This window comes from Alligator sinensis, unplaced genomic scaffold (assembly GCF_000455745.1).
Source record: "Alligator sinensis unplaced genomic scaffold, ASM45574v1 scaffold360_3, whole genome shotgun sequence".
NCBI classification, from domain to species: Eukaryota; Metazoa; Chordata; order Crocodylia; family Alligatoridae; genus Alligator; species Alligator sinensis.
The window spans coordinates 115,749-133,617 of record NW_005841977.1 but is presented as its reverse complement, the minus strand read 5'-3'; the positions used below and the strand labels follow the sequence as shown (position 1 = coordinate 133,617).

At 42.4% G+C, this 17,869-nt stretch overlaps 1 protein-coding gene across 1 annotated transcript; it reads left to right on the top strand.

Annotated features, from left to right (window-relative positions):
* The first annotated feature begins 320 nt into the window (after window positions 1-320).
* BNIP1 (BCL2 interacting protein 1) lies at window positions 321-8,486 on the top strand. Its single transcript, XM_006021085.3, has 5 exons — window positions 321-519; window positions 1,688-1,779; window positions 2,380-2,481; window positions 3,242-3,360; window positions 5,438-8,486. Exons 1-5 carry the CDS (start codon window positions 400-402, stop codon window positions 5,632-5,634), a joined length of 630 nt encoding a protein of 209 aa, XP_006021147.1. The 5' UTR covers window positions 321-399; the 3' UTR covers window positions 5,635-8,486.
* The last annotated feature ends 9,383 nt before the right edge of the window (window positions 8,487-17,869 follow it).

Sequence of the window (17,869 nt, the reverse complement as noted above, 5' to 3'; positions counted from 1 at the left end):
TCCGCGACTGCGTCGGGCCGCTGCCGCTGCTGGCCGAGCTTAACGGCCGCGTCAAGGACAAGTTCCAGCTCCTGCGGCGCCGCCTCCAGGTGAGGCCGGGCCGGGGCCTCCTCGGAGCTAATACAACCACACGTTTCCCCTCCGTTCAAAGGAGCGAGAGGCCTCGCCCCGTCCAGGTGGAAGCAGAGACGAGCGCCTTCATCGGAGGGAGTTCAAAACCACCCGTGAAATAGGGGCGTGGTGACCAGGGGCAGGACAAAGCACAGCCCGATGGGGGAAGATAAAGAGAGGGTGGGTGGGTGGGTAACCCGTGTGGGAGCAGGGAGTCGATAACGAGCCAGGAAGTGAATCATCTGCTGCGGCCAGGTTTAGATTTGGGGTGGAGCAGGCGTTCAAGAGATGGTGCAAGCACACCCGATCGCCCCAGTGCGGGCCCGACTCCGGACTGGCAGAGCGAGGACCCTGCTCCCGACTTCCTCGCGGCTGCGCGACGGGCGCACGTTGAAGGCAGATCGCGAGGTAACGGAGGCTGACGCCATCGGCACCACAGTCTCCACCGAGCAGCAGCCCGTGTCAAGGGAAAGCCCCTCACCCTGGGAGCAGAGAAGAGAGCTGAGGAAGGAGGAGAGGAGTCTCAGTTTGCAGCTACTCCCCCACGGGACGACTTGCAACTTCTGCAGACGGATGTGTGGCTCAAGGATTGGACTCTTAAGTCCCCTCGAGACCGATCATTGAGCCGTGGTAGAGGTCATTCTCCAACGAAGGGACTGCTGCTGCTGCTGCTGCTGATGACCCAGTTCAGCTCAGAGGAAGGAGGCAGTAGGACTCAGTTGCCAGCACCACTGTTTCCCCCCATCTGTGATGGCTTGGGGAGACTATCCTCATCCACAGCCTGCATTTCCACAGGCACAGCCTGCTGTGAATGCTTTCTCCATGCAGCCACTAGGAAAAACAATGGTGGCAGCTGGGTCCTAGTATCCACCTCGCCATGCACCAGGCAGCCTCTGACCCAAACTGGGTCAGTCCACCCTGCAGCCTGAAAAGGTTGCTGACCCTGGTCTAATGAGCAGAGGAAGGACCAGGCAGACGGCTTCGTGTGGTTCCATCACTGCGTCTTCCGGTTTAGGCGAGAAGGAATTGGTGGTTGTCCTGCTACTTGGCGACTTTGCACAATCACTTGTTTGGAGGCAGTGGAGTGACTCTCAGCAACGAGAGCCTGTGAAGGGTGCTGTGTAGGGCTACACAATACTGGTGCTGTTAGGTGGGCAGGCACCTACGTACAGTTCACAAAATAAATCTAGAGATGTAAAATAAGAACCCAGAATGTCAAAAGCATTCTGACCTGCTGTGGTCTTCCTGAGTTCTTTGCAACAGAATAATTTTTCTATACTGTCATTTTCCCATACTCAAGAAACAAGGGAAAGAAAAGAGCTGGCATTTTCTGAGGGATGTATTGGGTCTACTGAGGGGGGACCTTGTGTCTGAGAAGGTTAAGAACCGGTGTTGTGGGATAACCTAGATCCAAATGTAAGGATATCAGTAGTTGTCAGAGAGGTAGTTAACCTTGTTATTACATGAGCTTTTAATTTACTGATGTATCTATGTTCTCTAGGTGAGAAAAAACATTGATTGTACGTAACACAATGGCTTATGCTCAGATTTTAATATATTTGCTTTTATGTTAAAGGAGCTTGAACAGATGGCCAGGGAACAAGATAAAGAATCGGAGAAACAAGCTTTACTCCAGGAAGTTGAGAACCATAAAAAACAAATGCTCAGGTAGGTGAAGTCATGGATGTTATTTATACATTCTTCAAGCAGTCATGCAGTGTTTACCAATGCATATCTGGATCTTACAGACGAGGTCTTTGAAGCAGAGTGATTTGCCCTAGGTAATAGCAGAATCAATGACAGAATCAAGAACAGGACACAGAGCTTCTGACTCCCAGTCCTATGATCCAACCTTCCAGTTGTCCACTTGAGGAAAAGAAATACATTTTCCTCAAGCGGAATTGCTTTTGAGTACTTATTTCTAATGACAGTCTAAACCAGGATGGATTATGAGGACTTCTATCCTTGGTTTGGTGGTTTCAGTGCATGGCATGATGCTCTCTCTTGTCTTGCTCTGTAAAAAGATGCTAAGGAGATTAAACGACCAATAGAATGGGATATTTCTCTTCTTAGGAAGAGGCAGAAGTAGTTCATAGTGTAAACCGTACATATCGGTTAATTGTCCCTGATAATCATTCAGTGTGAGGTTGGGCTGCAGTATCTGTGTCCAGTCTTTCCTGCTGCTTTGTGGCTACCTGACTGTCCCTTGAAAATGATTGTCATTTTGCAAACTGTCACCATCACTCTCAAACTGTATTGTGATTCCAGCAATCAGGCAGCTTGGAGGAAAGCAAATCTAGCCTGCAAAATTGTTATTGACAACTCTGAGAAAGATCAGCTGTTGCAAGGAGGAGACCCCTTGAGACAAAGGTACTAAATTATTCCTTTTAGTAGTTTGAGAATGTGAGTAACAGCATCTGTATTCTGTACATTTTAAATATGTTGTATTTTCTTTTTAGTACATTGTAAACTGCTTGGTTCCATTTGGAAAGTGGGCCTTCTGTTAATGTCTTGTGTGTCATTTTTTGTGTAGGTTAAGCTGTGGTTGGTTCACAATTCTCAGTTAAACTGTATGTTTTCCCACCTTGGGCATATCGGAGATGAGAGTGGGTAGACTACTTTCGAGGTCGGGGTATTATTTTTATGTTGGTTCAAATCAAATCTACCATAGACAATTGCACGTTACAGACCAGCTTCTGATAGGAATTTTACACCAAGAACTGGCTACAGAATTTATGTAACTTGTGAATTAAACATTTGGCTTAATGAATGAACAGCATCAAACTAGATATACAGTGTTATAAAGTGGTGACTTATGTCAGTGTCTCCATGCTATGTCATGACATTATATGGCTGTTGGTGAACACTTGATGTCACTTGGTCCCATCTCTTGGCTGCTGCTTGGCAAATGTGTTAAAATGCTACAGCTTTAAAATTGGGTCACTTTAAGGTTTAGCATGGGTAATCTAATGTCTTTCATTAAGAGATTCTGTTCATGTCCTTTGTACATCTGCCAGTAATGGTTGGTGGCGTATTCTAGCCCTAAGGTGCTTGTTGCAGCCTGAAGTCTGATGCATTAGACATGTCATTTTATCTCCCTATCTATTTTATTTTTTCCGTCTTCCTCCAGAAAAACCACAAAGGAAAGTCTTGCGGAGGGCGCAAGTAACATCACAGAGAGTCTGATGGGCATTAGCAGGATGATGTCTCAGCAGGTCCAGCAGAGCGAGGAAACCATGCATACACTAGGTACATATCCAGTCTGGTTCGTTGGTTGTTATTTTGCTGGGTTTTTCTCAGTGTGGGCTTTGGGGATGCAGATTGGCAGTGTGTGCATGTAGTGGAAATTTGCTGCGCTTATGGTGAGCTTGCTCTGTAGATGAGTAGAGGACTTCAGTTTCCAGAGCTGTAAATCATTACCTTTCACCAGCATGAGGAATTATACATAAAGCAGGGAATAACAACTGCCTGTTGCTTGGAGTTGAGTTCCAGACTGGTGATATGTTCTTGAATGATTTTATAGTTCAGAAAAAGAAAGAAGAGGGAAGGCCTTTTTCAGTCCATGGAGAAGTCTTTAACAGGTTGTGAGATCCTTGGAACTCCACAGCAGACTTGGTAGGAAAAGCAGCTCGTTTGGTGTGTGCCTGGTGAGGGGAGATAGTTTGCCATTATTTACACTATATTATTAGCATCCTTGGCTTAATAGCAAAGGAAACAAAATCTGGTGTGTGTCTTGAGTATATTTAGATGTGCATATACACAAACAGAGGTAATCTTCATAAGGATGCTGTTTTACCCAGTCTGTCAGCTGAGCTGACTAAGATGCAGAGAGTTCAAGTGATATGTACCCAAGACTGTGTCAGTGATGCATCTGGGACTAGGAAGCCTGGATTTAGCCTGTTTTTTTAACTTTTGATTCTAAGACTGCAAATCAAGTGGGCTGTCAGGATTGGTGATTCATGAACCATTTAGAAGTCGGCTGTGTGCCAACTTGGCTGGGGCAGGAGAGGGAGAGAACAGGACAGAATAAATAATACAACTTTCTACCCCCGTTTGTGGATGACTGCTGCGCACAGTTTTTTTCCCGCAGAAGCAGCATGTTTCTTTTCCCATTAAGAGAGACAGTTTGGCAGTCACTCTGCTACTCCGTTTCCGGGTGAACGGCATTTACAGTTTGTCGTGGGAAGAGCTATCAGAGGTCATCTGCTTTGAGGACACAGCTGTGGATTTTGAGTCTGTAGTTCCAATTCTAATTCTCTCAAAGTAATGGAGATGCAGTGGATATGTGGTTGTGCAGCAAGGAAGCCATGGCTCATCACCGATCATGGGAAACATCAGTTATTATCTTTTTTCTTTTTAGGTCAAAGACCTATCTTTTAGAATGGAGCATCAGAGTTTGCAGTAACATTGATGCATGGTGGTTGTATTTATCATATTTACTTGCTCCTGTTGGCAAACAGTGTTTGAAGTTTGACCTTTCTTTAATCATTCAGCTGTGTCTAAATTGACCTGCTGCATTTTCTCAGTTACAGGATGTGGATTTTATAAAGCAAGAAAATAGAGCATCAGGCTTCTGCTTTCAATCAGTCAGTAATCTGAAGGAAGGGTTATTGATTTGTAAAACCAGGAAACTGAAAACCTCTAATAGTCCAAGTACATTTGGGGCATATTCCCAAAAAAACTGTATTCAGTATCAGCCATCCTTCCTCCCTCCAAAAGATGGTAAATTAATTGTTTGTGTCTAGAAAACAATCAAATGTTAAAATGCTTGGAAATTAATAGTTAAGGAAACATTCAGACTCTTGACTGCTTCATGACTCAGTGTCATTCCACCTGACTTCTACTGATTTGTTACCTGGCCCCAAAGGAACACTCCTCATGTAAGATAGTTACTTAAATTTAGTTGTGGCTAGATGCAGGCATGCATTGAAACAGGTAGTATCAGTGTCTATTGGGATGGTGGTGTCTGTCTAGGGCCTAAAACCACCAAACTCATTTCACATTGGCCTCCAAAGAGGTCTCATGTGGCAACAACCTCTATTCATAACTGACCTGAACTAAATTTAATTCAGTAACCTAAAACAGCAGGTCCCTTGTCCTGTTATCATATCTGTACTCCATATATCTCTCTGTTTGTTTTGCTTCCGAGTCTTTTCTGAAACACATCAGGACTCCAGTGTGGTGAAATCTGCTCATAGGAATGTGATTTGCATTGCTGTTACTCATCAGCCTGACTGACCCAGCAGGGCCAGATACTGCAGGCATGTTTCCTTTGTCCAGTGTTTTGAAGCACAGTCAGCTAAAACTTTATACCTTCTCATTTCAGCCAATTCTTCACGAACCATTCTGGATGCGAATGAAGAATTTAAGTCAATGTCTGGGACAATACAGCTGGGGAGAAAGCTCATTACCAAGTACAATCGAAGGGAACTGACGGACAAGCTGCTCATTTTCCTCGCCCTTGCCTTATTTCTGGCCACAGTGCTGTACATCCTGAAAAAGAGACTCTTTCCATTTTTGTGAAGTGCCAAAACTTAAGAACCACCATGTAGCATGAAAGATCAGGAGAGAGGGTAATGAGGAGGTTCGTTGTAATGGGGACCTGGCACTAATCTGGTTGAAAGAGGGTTGGAACAGACAGGACTTGATATTGTATAAATGGAATATGTGACCTGACCAGGAAGACACAGGATTTTGCTTTCAAATGAGCTTGTGGAAGAGAAGTGAAAGTGAGGTGTGGAGAGAAGAAACATCCTTCTGCTTGCTTAGTTTGGGAACCCAAGAGGCACTTGGTGAACTTTCATGGGACAGCATCAGTCTTAATCCTCACCCTCTCTCCTCTCAGTGTGAAATCTACTTTTACCTTAGGGATTGGATCATCTGTAGCCCTGCCAGTGGCACGAAAGGTGCCAAGAATTAAGCAGCAGAAAGGGTGAGAGAGAGAGAACAAATTCAAAGGAAATAAAAACCCCAAGCTAAGATACATTCCTTTATTAAACTAATCGTTTTGTCCACATAAATCAAGTCTTATTTGAAAGAAGGAAATACTCGTGGATTAAAGGAGACTGTATTATACACATGAGATTTTACACCCATTTTAATGGTGAATCTGTCGTTGTCTTATAAAAGTGGCTCCTTCTGGGGTGGAATGAGTTGACAGAAGCTCATGCTGCCATTTCCTGTGGTGAGCTCTAACTTGCATATTGTCTTGTAATGCAGGGTACATGTTGTAATGCCTTCAGGCCAAAGTTTTCTCTCAGAATATGGTTCAGATGTGCTCCATGGCTCTATTTCACGTCTCTGCTTGGAGGTCTCCAGTCAATATCAGAGTAAAAAAGCCTGTTGTTTTGAGCACAGCTTAAGGATGATCATGTTTTTCCACTGCTGGATAATTGCATGCCGTTACTGTAAACAATATAGGGCTTGTATTAGGATTCCCTAAGGCACACTATAAAGTCATAAAACAGGATTTCAGGAGAGGCTACCAAAAGAGAGAAATCAAAGCAAAAACAATGCATCTCTTATCATGAACCCCAAAGGCCACCTGGAGCAGAACTTAGGTTGACATCATCTCTCACGTTTTGTTTTGTTTTTTTTAATTCTGCATTGATCAAAAGACAAAAGCACAAATGCATCCAATGTGTCTCTTAGTTATAGGCATAGCTTTATGAAAATCACAAAGGCAAGGAACGTCAAAAAATCTTTAGTTTCTTAGTTTCCCTTCTTTATAAACGTCCACTTCATAGTAGCACCTGCTATGGGCCAGCTCAAACACTTGAAAGTGATCCTTATTTCCAGAGTTTGCCTCTCTTGATTAGCAGCAATGAATGTGTCCATTTGCTTAATAGTGCATGCATTGATAGCAATACACGTGGTATTGTGCAGTAGCAAGAGAAGGATGCACAGCGTCGGCAACTGATATCTGCCACATTTTGGAAGTGTTTAACTGCTGCTTTGCTGCCATCAGGAGAGCTTGCTTTGGTGATAGGTTTAGCAGTTTACAAGTCAAGATAAAAAAGGCAGCCCTGGATAGAATGCAGGTTGTGCTTCCCATTATTTTAACGGAAATCAAGTTTGGGACTAAATCCAGGATGAGGCCCTTTGAAGGTTAGGTTCCCCGTGGGAGACCTCATGAGGGTAACGGCATTTCCTGCGGAAAGAACTCTTTGTCTGCAGAGTTCCCTTACCAGATATGACCAGCTGGCATCGCTTCTCTTTTTTTGTCAGCTTTAGTCAAAGGTGTGAGTTTGGACCATACTATCTTGTAATAATCCAGGACTATGCATACCATAGCTGCAGGGGTGAGTGGGTGACTACTCGCACGCTACAAGGCTTTGTATGGAGAGTTGAAGAAGCAGGGCTATTTCTTCCTGTGGTGGGAAGGAAACGTCTCAGGCCTGTTGTCGTACTTGGTACGTCCAGTAGAGGGCAGTGGAGTGTGAACATGTAACGAGTTTCAGAGGCTTCTCCAACAGATCCTTGCTGTAGCTAATCTAGGAATTCATAAAGTGCTCATCTATCACGGTTCTTCCTACTGTCCCTCACTGTGCTGTTTGACTTGAATCTTCCTAATTGTATATTTCTGCATTGTGGGAGAGTCCCAAGTTTGGGATAAACTGTATAGCATAAATGTTCTGTTGCTGAATAAAGCTGGAAACGCCTCTGTCTGATCATCATTATATGCATTTATTTTATACCTTCATCATTCGGCTTTCTAATAAATATTTAGAAGTCCTGTTAGGCTGCCTGTATTTGTTTTATGAGATGGCTTCTTGTCGCAGATTGAGTTTGAATTGGGCAGCAAAGGAACATGAGCTATTCTGTTTACTATGTAGAAACATAAACGTGTATACTACACCGTAATTAAATGAGAAGTCTGAAAAGTCCTGTTTAATATAAAATGATATTCTGAACAGCCCTGTGTGGAATTATCAATAGGATATCATTCCATACATATTCAGAGTAATCAACAAAATTCTCCCTCCCAGACTATTATGTTTTGAGGCTGTCTGTGTAGCAGTTTTGTTTTATTGATTCAGCTTGCCCTGGGGAAAATGATCTTGGCTTTTGGAAGCACAGTGCCTGCAGGTGGTCAAACAGTGCAGCTGATTCAATGTTTCCTCTCTAAGACCAGGCCTGGATAAAAATAGTTCTAGGCTAATCTATGAGATACTGGAATGCTGAGCAGACAGGAGATCTGTGCTGTAATAATGGAGTGCAATTGACCCTGCAGGAAGTTTCAGCAGGTTTATCTTAACTTCACCCTTGCAATTGAGAGTATATATGTGCCTTACAAAAGAAATTGCCTCCACAAGGCACTGTGGACATCAACATTTTGTATATTAAGGTGTTTAAATGGGGCAGGCATTCTGAATAGGGTTGAAAATGTAGCAGTATATTAAAAATTCATTGCTGTAGACTCCTTTTCCTGTTCTCTCTTGTCTTTTTACTTGCCATTGAGATTTTAGCTTCCAAAACTAAACATTTAAAAAAAAAACTAAAGGGGAAAAAAGACCTATTATGCCTTTCCATGACACTTGTTCTCTGCTCACATTCCTTTAGAGAACATAGCTGCCTTCCCTGTCTGAAGTACTATGGTATTTGTAGTTTCCAGAAGCAAGGACATACTGGTTTGTTAATGCAGAACAGCCACCCCACAGCTATATACTAACTTCTGAGAGATGGAGGCCTTGACCCAACTCTCTTAACAGGCTATTTTTTCATACCTTGATTCCAAACTAGTTCTGCAAACAATTAGTAAGGGCCAAATACCACTGATGGACCATAAACTTGAATATTCCTGGTGCCACTAAGCTGGTGAGTGGAATGTAGCAACAGTCACAAGCATACAATGAAATCAGTACAATGTATATCTTCACAATGTAGGTGATCATTCAGATACGCACATCTGATACGTATTGACCCTTTGGTGTAAGCATTTTTTCTTGGGAGGCCTTTCCCCATTGACAAACATAGCTTTTCAAAAGGCTATGACTAGATTAATGATACTCAGGTTAAGTGAGGTGTGCAGTGACTCATTTTGGAGACATGCAGTATGGGTGAATCATGCACTGTACATAGCACCTAGGGCCAGCTCTAATAAAGGACATTGGGACCTCAGTGTCAGGTACTTCAGTGCTTAACTTGCAGGTACCTGACCTCTGGAGTGGAATCCAGAACCTGGGGATAGACATCAAAAGTATCCCTATACAGCTCAGAGGAAGAGTTGAGAATAGGGAGCTGTCTGAAGTCAGGTGCTGCTCCCAGTAATTGGTCAAAAGAAAATGCTGAGGAGAGGTGAGCCTTAAATCCATAGGTACCATATCCAGGTACCATACCCAGGGCTTCAGGATGACACTTCCATTTGCTCAGGATCCACAGATTTGAATCCTTTCCTGAAGACAGGCGCTCACATAAGTGAGGGTAAAGAGGGGATTGTAGGTTCCCTTTTGGTGTAGTATTTGAGGAGGTTGAACATTCATCCGGGAAGTTGGAGATGCAGGTTTGGTTTCCTTTTGTGCTTAAGGGAATTCAACCCATGTCTTTGGCCAGGTGATTAGAGCCTTCTTATGGGAAGTGTTGGTTTGAATGCCCCGAGACACTGAATGGAAATGAATGTGGGTCTCTTGCTTCCTGCTCAGCTGCTCTAAACACTATATGCAACCAGAGTAATGGCACCAGCCCTGCTACTGCAGCAAACCAGTAGGTAGCTGAGACTATCTATTGGAATTGGCCTCAGGGGAAATGGGTGGAAGAAGGCCTAATTTCCATATTCCAGTTGGGCTCAGGTGTAACCTAGATGGCAAATTGCTCAGCCTGAAAGGAGTGGGACAGTTCTGAGCAAATGCAAAGACACAACATGAGGTACTTATAGAGAAAATGCACGGTGGAAAAGTGAGGAGCTTAGAGAATTCTACCTCGTCTAGGTGAGGCAGCAAATGGGATTTTGGGAAGTGTGGTTTTGCATACAGGCATCTACTTTCTGCTTAAGTCTTTTATTGTCCTCAGACAATACAGCACATGGACACGTTAGCAGTACCTAAATCGTAATTAAAGTGGATTAGGAGCACTCTTGCTAATTATTTAGACTGCTACTGCCACAAGGTGGGTATCAAAGCCAGCAATTAAAAGCTGGTAGCATGACTCAGTGGGAAAAAAAACAGTTGTAGTGTATAGATTTTTCTTCAAAGAAATGTTCCTAAAAATAAACTAAATTAGTTGATTTAAAACTAAAAGGAATCAGAAGCTCCTGATCGGAGTGTAACCCACACCTGTGATCCTGGCAGCAAACTGGTAGGTAGTTCTGAGACCCCTCACCCCCCAAAGGCATCCTCTTTCCTCCAGCTCCAAAGTTCCTCGTATCTCTTTTCTTCTGCCCACCTGTGCAGGAGGAAGGGGAATAGTTTTGAGATTAACAGCTAGTCAGTGCTGTGCTCTGTCAGAGTGTTCATTTGTATAGTGCCAGTAGTATGATCATTTTGTGTGCGAGAGAAATCGAGGTCTTTGCCTTGTAAGGATTTTAAGGCAATAACGTGAAGCCTGAGTGCAGGTTACAAAAGGGAAAGGAGCCATCAATGGGATTTCAATGCATGTTTTATTTTGTCTAGTCTGAAAATGCTTCACGGAAGACAGCACCGAGGTTCAAGAAGACTAATTGTTCCAGGTACCCGTGCTTGCTCTCTTATTAACTAAGCAATGCTCAGAATTTGTTTACTGCCAAGTAGACACCATTTTGTAAATGCTTATTGACAAAAAATTGTACTTGCATTCAGAGCTCTGATTGATCCACTCCCTCTAAAGTGATGGTTGGAGGGAACACTATATCTCCTCCTCTACATGGAATAGACTAATACCTCGAGGTTTCAGCATAGCTTTTGTTTCAAGCATTGTGGTTTCCTGGCTCTTTTCAAGTCCTACTAGCTCATATATTTAGGCTGATGCTTATTCCTGTGCAGCACCTAAATGACTGCAATGGAGTTCCTTGCAGGTGCAGGAGTTTGCCTGGGAATATGGAGGATGAAGGCCTTAATTGCTGTGTCTGGGGAGCTTGAGAGAAAGCTGAAGAGAGAGAAGTGCCCAAAGGGAAACTGCATACCCAGGACGTATACCAGTCGAACAGCTTTTGCTAAAGGATGTATTTTGAAAATGAATGTTTCCACAATGCCTACAACTGCTTTTAATTCTGGAGGAAGTAGTTAGAAACTGATATATAGAAAGGCTGAGGATTTATTTGGTTTGTAAAAGCACCATATCTGAAGAACTGTCTGACCTCAGTTTTAGAATAGATTGATATAAAGAAGTACCAGGGTAATTCTGGGCCTGGAAGTAAGGAAACAGTGAAGAATGTGACAATCATTTTAAAAGAAGTCGGGGGATGAATCTCTGTACATATTTGCTGTTTAGAAATGCTTTCTGCAGAACTGGATTTGCCGAATAGAAGGGTGAATTCATAGCTTGGCAGTTTCTAAAAATGTCCCCACCAAATGTGTGCGTCTGCTGTCACATGCCAAGTGGTCCAGAGACATACGTTAGCAGGGAGAGGGCTGGACAAGTCAGGCTGGAATCTATAAGGCCTGAGAATATCCAGGGTGCATGTACATACTTGTCTGCAAATATGTAGGGCTCCTTTTCAAGAGAGTGGGAAGGTTGAGCCAGCCTCCTGCTGCAGCTTCATTTTTTGTTGCTGTGATCCCCAAAACAGAAATAAATTAGGCAAATATTTTAATAGGCTTTGAAGTGTCTTGAAAATTCTATATATCTGTAAAAATGAGTGCAGCTGTTAACATTTTTTACCTGAACTTTTACCAAGGTTGTAGCTTTTGTGGGCAACTCTAGTTTCATATATTCACAGCCGTGTAGGTACAGTGAGCAAACCCAAAGTGGCAGTTACAATATAGGCAGTTGGGGGTGCATAAATATGAAAACTCCTCAAATCATTGCAAGATTAATTGAACTTTCCACCATTCTAAAGTAGCAGTAGATAAATAGGAGACTTTATAGGAAAAATAACTCTCTCCAAGCTGTTTCTAATAGAACTGCAGGTTTGCTCCATTGTGAACATATTGTGTAACAAACCAGACAAGAAAATATTAACCAAAGACAATGTTCACAATATGAACAAACATGTTCTGGTTTCTCTTCAGATTGCAAAAGTCTTTCGCCTTTTACTGTGGTCCTCTTGGCTGCTGCTGAATCTCAGTGGAGGAAAAGTGGGTGTGTTTTGTGTTCTAAGGCCTAGCAGTTAACTAATATTTGGGGCCTTTCATTGGGAGACCTTGACTATAGGAATCAGGTACTTTTGGTACAGTCGTGTTTTGTTTCTATGGAAAGTATTCAAAGCCTTGCCACCCTCAAAACAATAGGGAAACATAGCAGTAGGCAGTTTCCTTGATTCCATGAAGGCCTTTCCAATGAGCCCGGTGCCCCAAGGAGTTTTGTTTCTGTTTCTTCTGCAGCAACACACATGACTGCCTCTCTGCATTTCTCTTGATTTTTCCACCTCTGACATATGCAGACATGTAGAGCTGCTAACACGCACACATGCAAAGCCTCAGTCCTTGCACTGACAATCAGTCCTCAGGGCATGACCTTAGATTTTGTTTCTGCTCAGGGTTTGCCCATGCTGGTCAGTTCTGTATATGATGGCCTGTGTTTCCTGTATGTGTAAGATAATATTTAGAAGTTCCCTCTGGTGAATAGAGTTGTAGCTTACCTGCAGAGTGGAATGAGCTGTGCTGCTTATGTCGCTCTGGCATTGCATGACCTGCCCTTTATGCTTCCAGCTCCGATCCAAGGCAGTTGGGTAGGATCAACAGAGTCCACAATTAACCTTGCAAAAACGTCATGGGAGTGAATCTACCACAGTGATTACAGTGAAAAAATAGGCATGCGAGTCACCCGTTCAGGCTATTGCTCAACGTGAGAGATGTTTGGAACAGGCCTTTGTGAAGCTGTTATTTTAACTATTCTGCAACTTGGTTTTCTGAGACATTTTGTTTCTTCTTGTTGGTTTCAAGCTTAAATTCCTGCCTGCATCAAGGAGATTTCAGTGAAGGGTCCACACCCCTGTAACTGGTCCCTCTGTGTCATGTGACCCTGGGCTTGGTTAGGTTCTGGGCGTTTTATTTTGAACTTTTTTGGGGCAAGGGAAGATTCGGAGTCCTAATGTTCTCTTGCTGCTGAGAAGCACTCACTGCTATGGCACCGGGTGTCAGTATGCATTGTTCAACAGATCAGTATGATTTCATAAGCATGTGTGTCTCCCTCATGTGAATTTTAAGACTAGAAATTATTTTCTGGCTCAGTTGTTCTTTCTTCTAATTAAATAATACGGGATGTAGTAAGATTACAGCTTCGGGGAAGCTGCACGGGCCAGTCACTAGGACAATGGGCTGGGTTTTAGGAAACTTCCTTTCTGTTCATGACACTGCTGCTGTGCTGTATGGCCTTGCACAAGTCGCCAAACTTATCTGTGCCTGTTTCTGTTCCCATCTCTATGGGGAATGATGATATGCGCTTGGTAAAGCACTCTGGGATCAGTATGTGAAAACACTATATAAACACTAGATGATGATTCTGGGTGTGTGTATCTTTTTCATATCTGGAATCTGATCTATTGATACAAGAGTAGAATCCAGTTTGCAGAATATCAGTGGAAGAGCTCAAATATGCAAAAAAAATCAGTTGTGGCCTGGGTGCAAATACCATACATGCAGACCAGCTGCTATCCATTAGATTTATTTTCCATCTGATTCTTTTTGCATGACCTAAATGAGCAGTTAAGGTGTAATTCTTACATTAATTTGAAGCATTTCTGCCTTTTTTGAAATAATTGAGTCTTTTAATTGTTCATTTGAACTTTCTTGTATGGGTACATTTGGAATGAATTTGTGCTATGGAGTGTGGTTGGTTTTTTTGGGTTTTTTTTACAGTCTTGAAGATGTATATCTAGCTGTAAGAAGGGGAAAATACTTTATAAATATTGTAGGAGCCTTAATGCAATATTTAGCTCTTTCCTTTGACTGTATGGCTCACATTACTGTTAAATATTTTTCAGTTTTGTAAACATTGAGACATGTTTACTCAAGAAATAATGGGATCAGTCACTGCAAAGTTAGCCCTCAGTGGCTTCAGCACACTGAAGCTATGGACTCTTTCAATCTGCACAGAAACAGGTTAATGCAGCAAAACAAATAATGGGAAAATTTTTGCAAATATTTATTTGGATTAGAAAACAAACTGTGTAGTTGATAGAGTATATTCATTTTCTGTGAACAATTCATCACTCAAAGCTTGCTAGCACTCATATTTGTGAAAATTTGAATTTTTAGCACAAATGCTGCCTAAAAGCAAATTTTGTGTATTTTAAATCCATACCAGGTTAATTAGCCACACAAATAATCCAACTGGGTCACAGAAACAACGTCATGTATTTTACTGACTAACCCAGGATGGGGTGGAAGGATAGAGCTCGCCATGCTCAAGGTGATAGGAGCAGGCAGGGGTCATCCTGTTGATACAGGCTGATAGTTTGTCTGACCTGTCATCTATCTTTTAGCTGAAGCTCTATTGATTGTCAGCTCCTGTGTATCGAATAAGAAATCTTGCTGTTTGGAAATCGTTTCCATGATAGTTTGTCTATAAAGTTATGAGATTCCCTTCTCAGGAATCTAAACCTGAGTTTCAGAAGTTCAGATGGACATCAAATTTAATAAACGCAGTCCATGCATTTGTCAGGGGTACAGGATACTCTGGTTACTTGATCACTTCAAAGGGCTTGCAAATAATGATGAATTATCCAGCAATTACTAGGAAGTAATAATGAGGGGAGAAGGAGAAGAACCATGCTGAGAAATAATGGGAATGATGGCAAAGTATTCTTCAGGCAAATAACTAGTTTCCTGTATATCCTCAACATGTTTACAAGAAGATATACTGAATCTGTTATCTTTAGCCTGAGGTTTTAAAATCACTGTAAGAACTGCTGCAGTGGAGGTCATGCAAAGGACTGATGGATGGAAATCTGTAGATGTTTCTAGTTCTTGTAGAATAATTAGCAAAGCAAAGTGTGGTCTGCTTGGATCATCCTTGGACATTGAGTTTCTGATATTCCCTTCGGAGCCTTCATCTGCTTTTGGTTCGACTAAACCAGAGCCTAGAAAAGCAGAGGATACAAACATGACTAGAAATGGAGTGAGTATAGAATTTCTAATGCAGAAGTGATATTTCTTGTCCAATATGGAAACTAGCCTTTGCAGTTTGACTGTTAACTAAAATGAATGGCCAGATCCTTGCTCTGGCCTCAGACAAAGCTCTCAAGAGCAGAAGGCTACAGAGAAAAGTTGATTAACAGGGCATGATTTGCTGTAGTCCTGCATCATCTGCAATTATTTGCACCTGTGCAGAATTATTGGAAAATGCTACCAGTGTGGTTTGGAAGCATTTTTATACCTTCTGGTACATAGTACAGGACAAGGAGGAACTGGGCACTCAGACTGTAAGTTCATAAGTGCAAAAAAAGCCTTGTTCTTGCTGGCATTTCCAGCTCCAGCAACATCCGGTCTAAACCCCCAGCTCTTGGAGTCATGTGATTTACTTGAGTATCACAACTTTTGTAATAGGAAGGCACATTTCTTGCCTTCATGATTGCATGCAAAAATTTGAAAATGTGGACCATAATAGCTTTCAAACCAGAAATCAAGTATGAAGAGGTTGTGTATTTGTGTGCATGTAATATATATATTTAAACTCTTTTTTACTCTTTTGAGGTGCCTGACATCAATTTTGAACAAAACCTTTTTGCTGTAGCACTTTTGCTCCATGGCTATTCTCATTTACTCAACCAGAGTGAAAGTGGCACAATCAGGCCCTATATATTTCTACAGTGCCTAACACAATGTCACTTTATCCAAACTGGGGCTTTTACGTATTACAATGCCATGCAGTTTTACTGACTAACCCAGGATGGGGTGGAAGAAGAGAGCTCACCTTGCCTGAGGTGATAGGAGAAGGGAAGAGTTGTCCTATTGAAAAAAACCAATATTTCATCTGTTCACCTGTTGTCTTTCATTCTGTTGAAGCTCTAGCGATTGTCAACTCCTGTACATCAAGTACGAAGTTTTGCTTTGGAGATCATATCTATGATATTTTGGTTTGTAAAGCTATGCGCTTCCCTTCTCAGAAATCTAAGCCTGAGCTTCAAAAGCTCAGATGGATGTAAAATTTAAATGCAGTCCAGGTGGTCATTAATACAATACAAATTGTAAAACAGCAGTGACCATGAATCTCTCTAACTTTTACAAGGATCAGTGGGAGATGGCAAAGTGCAGCATAAGTCATTTGGCCTATGCAGGGTTGTTCAATACCATTTTGCAAGATGTGTCCTGAAAAATGAAGGTAGTTGAAGGACTCTCTCCCTGGAAGCATGGATTTTCTGTGTGAGTAGAGCTCTTGCAATTGACTTCCACAAGGGCTGCCTTTCTTTATTTTTAAACACATAGCACGAGGCTGATCAGATATTATCACTCACGACCTTTCTCTTCTGCTGCAACATTAGAACCAACGTGCATAGCCCACTTATCTCTGGCTTTTAGACTCGGCCAGCCGGGGTCGCAGGCTGTGTTGTAGGGCTCTGAATCCTTCTGCCCTGTATTTGGTGTCAGTTTCTGCATGAAAGGAAAATGCCACTCGGCTGTTCTGAGCCTTGCTTGGCGATAATGCTGCATGTGTCCCTCTGTTCCTGCGATAAGCGCCCAAAGGGCAGGCAGGGAGAACGTCTCTGCAGGGATCAGTACACACCAGGCCCTATAGATAGAACCACATATATATAGAACAACATGAAAGCTTTTCACTTTCTTCTTTTCAACAGCACGATGGGTAAATATCACATACAGCCACACTTTCTAACCTGACCCTCCCAAAGGTCTGGTCTTTCTGTATCCACAAGTCCTTCAGTTCACATCCATCCTAAACTGGAAGAGGGGGAAGGGGATGGAGATTTGGAAATGAAGCACACTGCAAAGAATAATTGTGTAACCTTGCTAGCATGCCCACACAGAAGAGATGGCTGTGGATGGATTTCCCTTTGTCTAGTTTAGTCATCTATTCATTTTAATGGTTTTCTACTTGGATTGTTTCCTTTTAATAGGCATCACAAAATTACTTTGTGGAGGTGGAACACCCTTTCATTCTACTGCTGTAGGTGTTTGTTTTTTTTTAATAAAGATCACTGTCTCTGTGGCATCTAGCTGCTTTTATCAAGGCAAGGCTCTCTGTAAGAGAAGTCACTCTTGAATCAGACTCTTGGTCCATCCAGCCTAATGTTCTGTCTTTGATGTTGACTAATATCTCATGCCTCTAAGGAAGGTGAAAAGACCTTGTCATGAACCTATGGCACTTTGTAGTTTGGACTGGCCAAGGGGAGAATTCTTTTCTGACCCCTGTTCTCCAATGCACTAAATTTGTTTCATATATCTAGCGATAAAATGCACATGCTGAATCCAGGGATGTTGGTTATAGCCATGTTGGTCTAAGAACATAGGCAGACAAGGCTCTTTGGGTAAATGTGATATATTTTATTAGACCAACTAAATAGTTGGAAAAATTGTTCTTTGCAAACTTTTGGGTACAGACACCCTCCTTCAGGCAGAGTGGGAGCCTGCAGTTGTTTTGTGCTCTCCCGGCTGGGATAGAAGCCAGCATATAAAAATGTAAGTCCGTGAAAATGCAAATGTATGGCAGTGAGGATCAGAGGAGGTGA

Bases quoted from the DNA above. Each gene is read 5' to 3' on its own strand.
- BNIP1 (XM_006021085.3), top strand. From the start codon at position 400: ATGGTGCAAGCACACCCGATCGCCCCAGTGCGGGCCCGACTCCGGACT. The intron at 520-1,687 runs GTAACGGAGGCT...TTTATGTTAAAG, and splicing joins CGTTGAAGGCAGATCGCGAG to GAGCTTGAACAGATGGCCAG. The intron at 1,780-2,379 runs GTAGGTGAAGTC...TTGTGATTCCAG, and splicing joins CATAAAAAACAAATGCTCAG to CAATCAGGCAGCTTGGAGGA.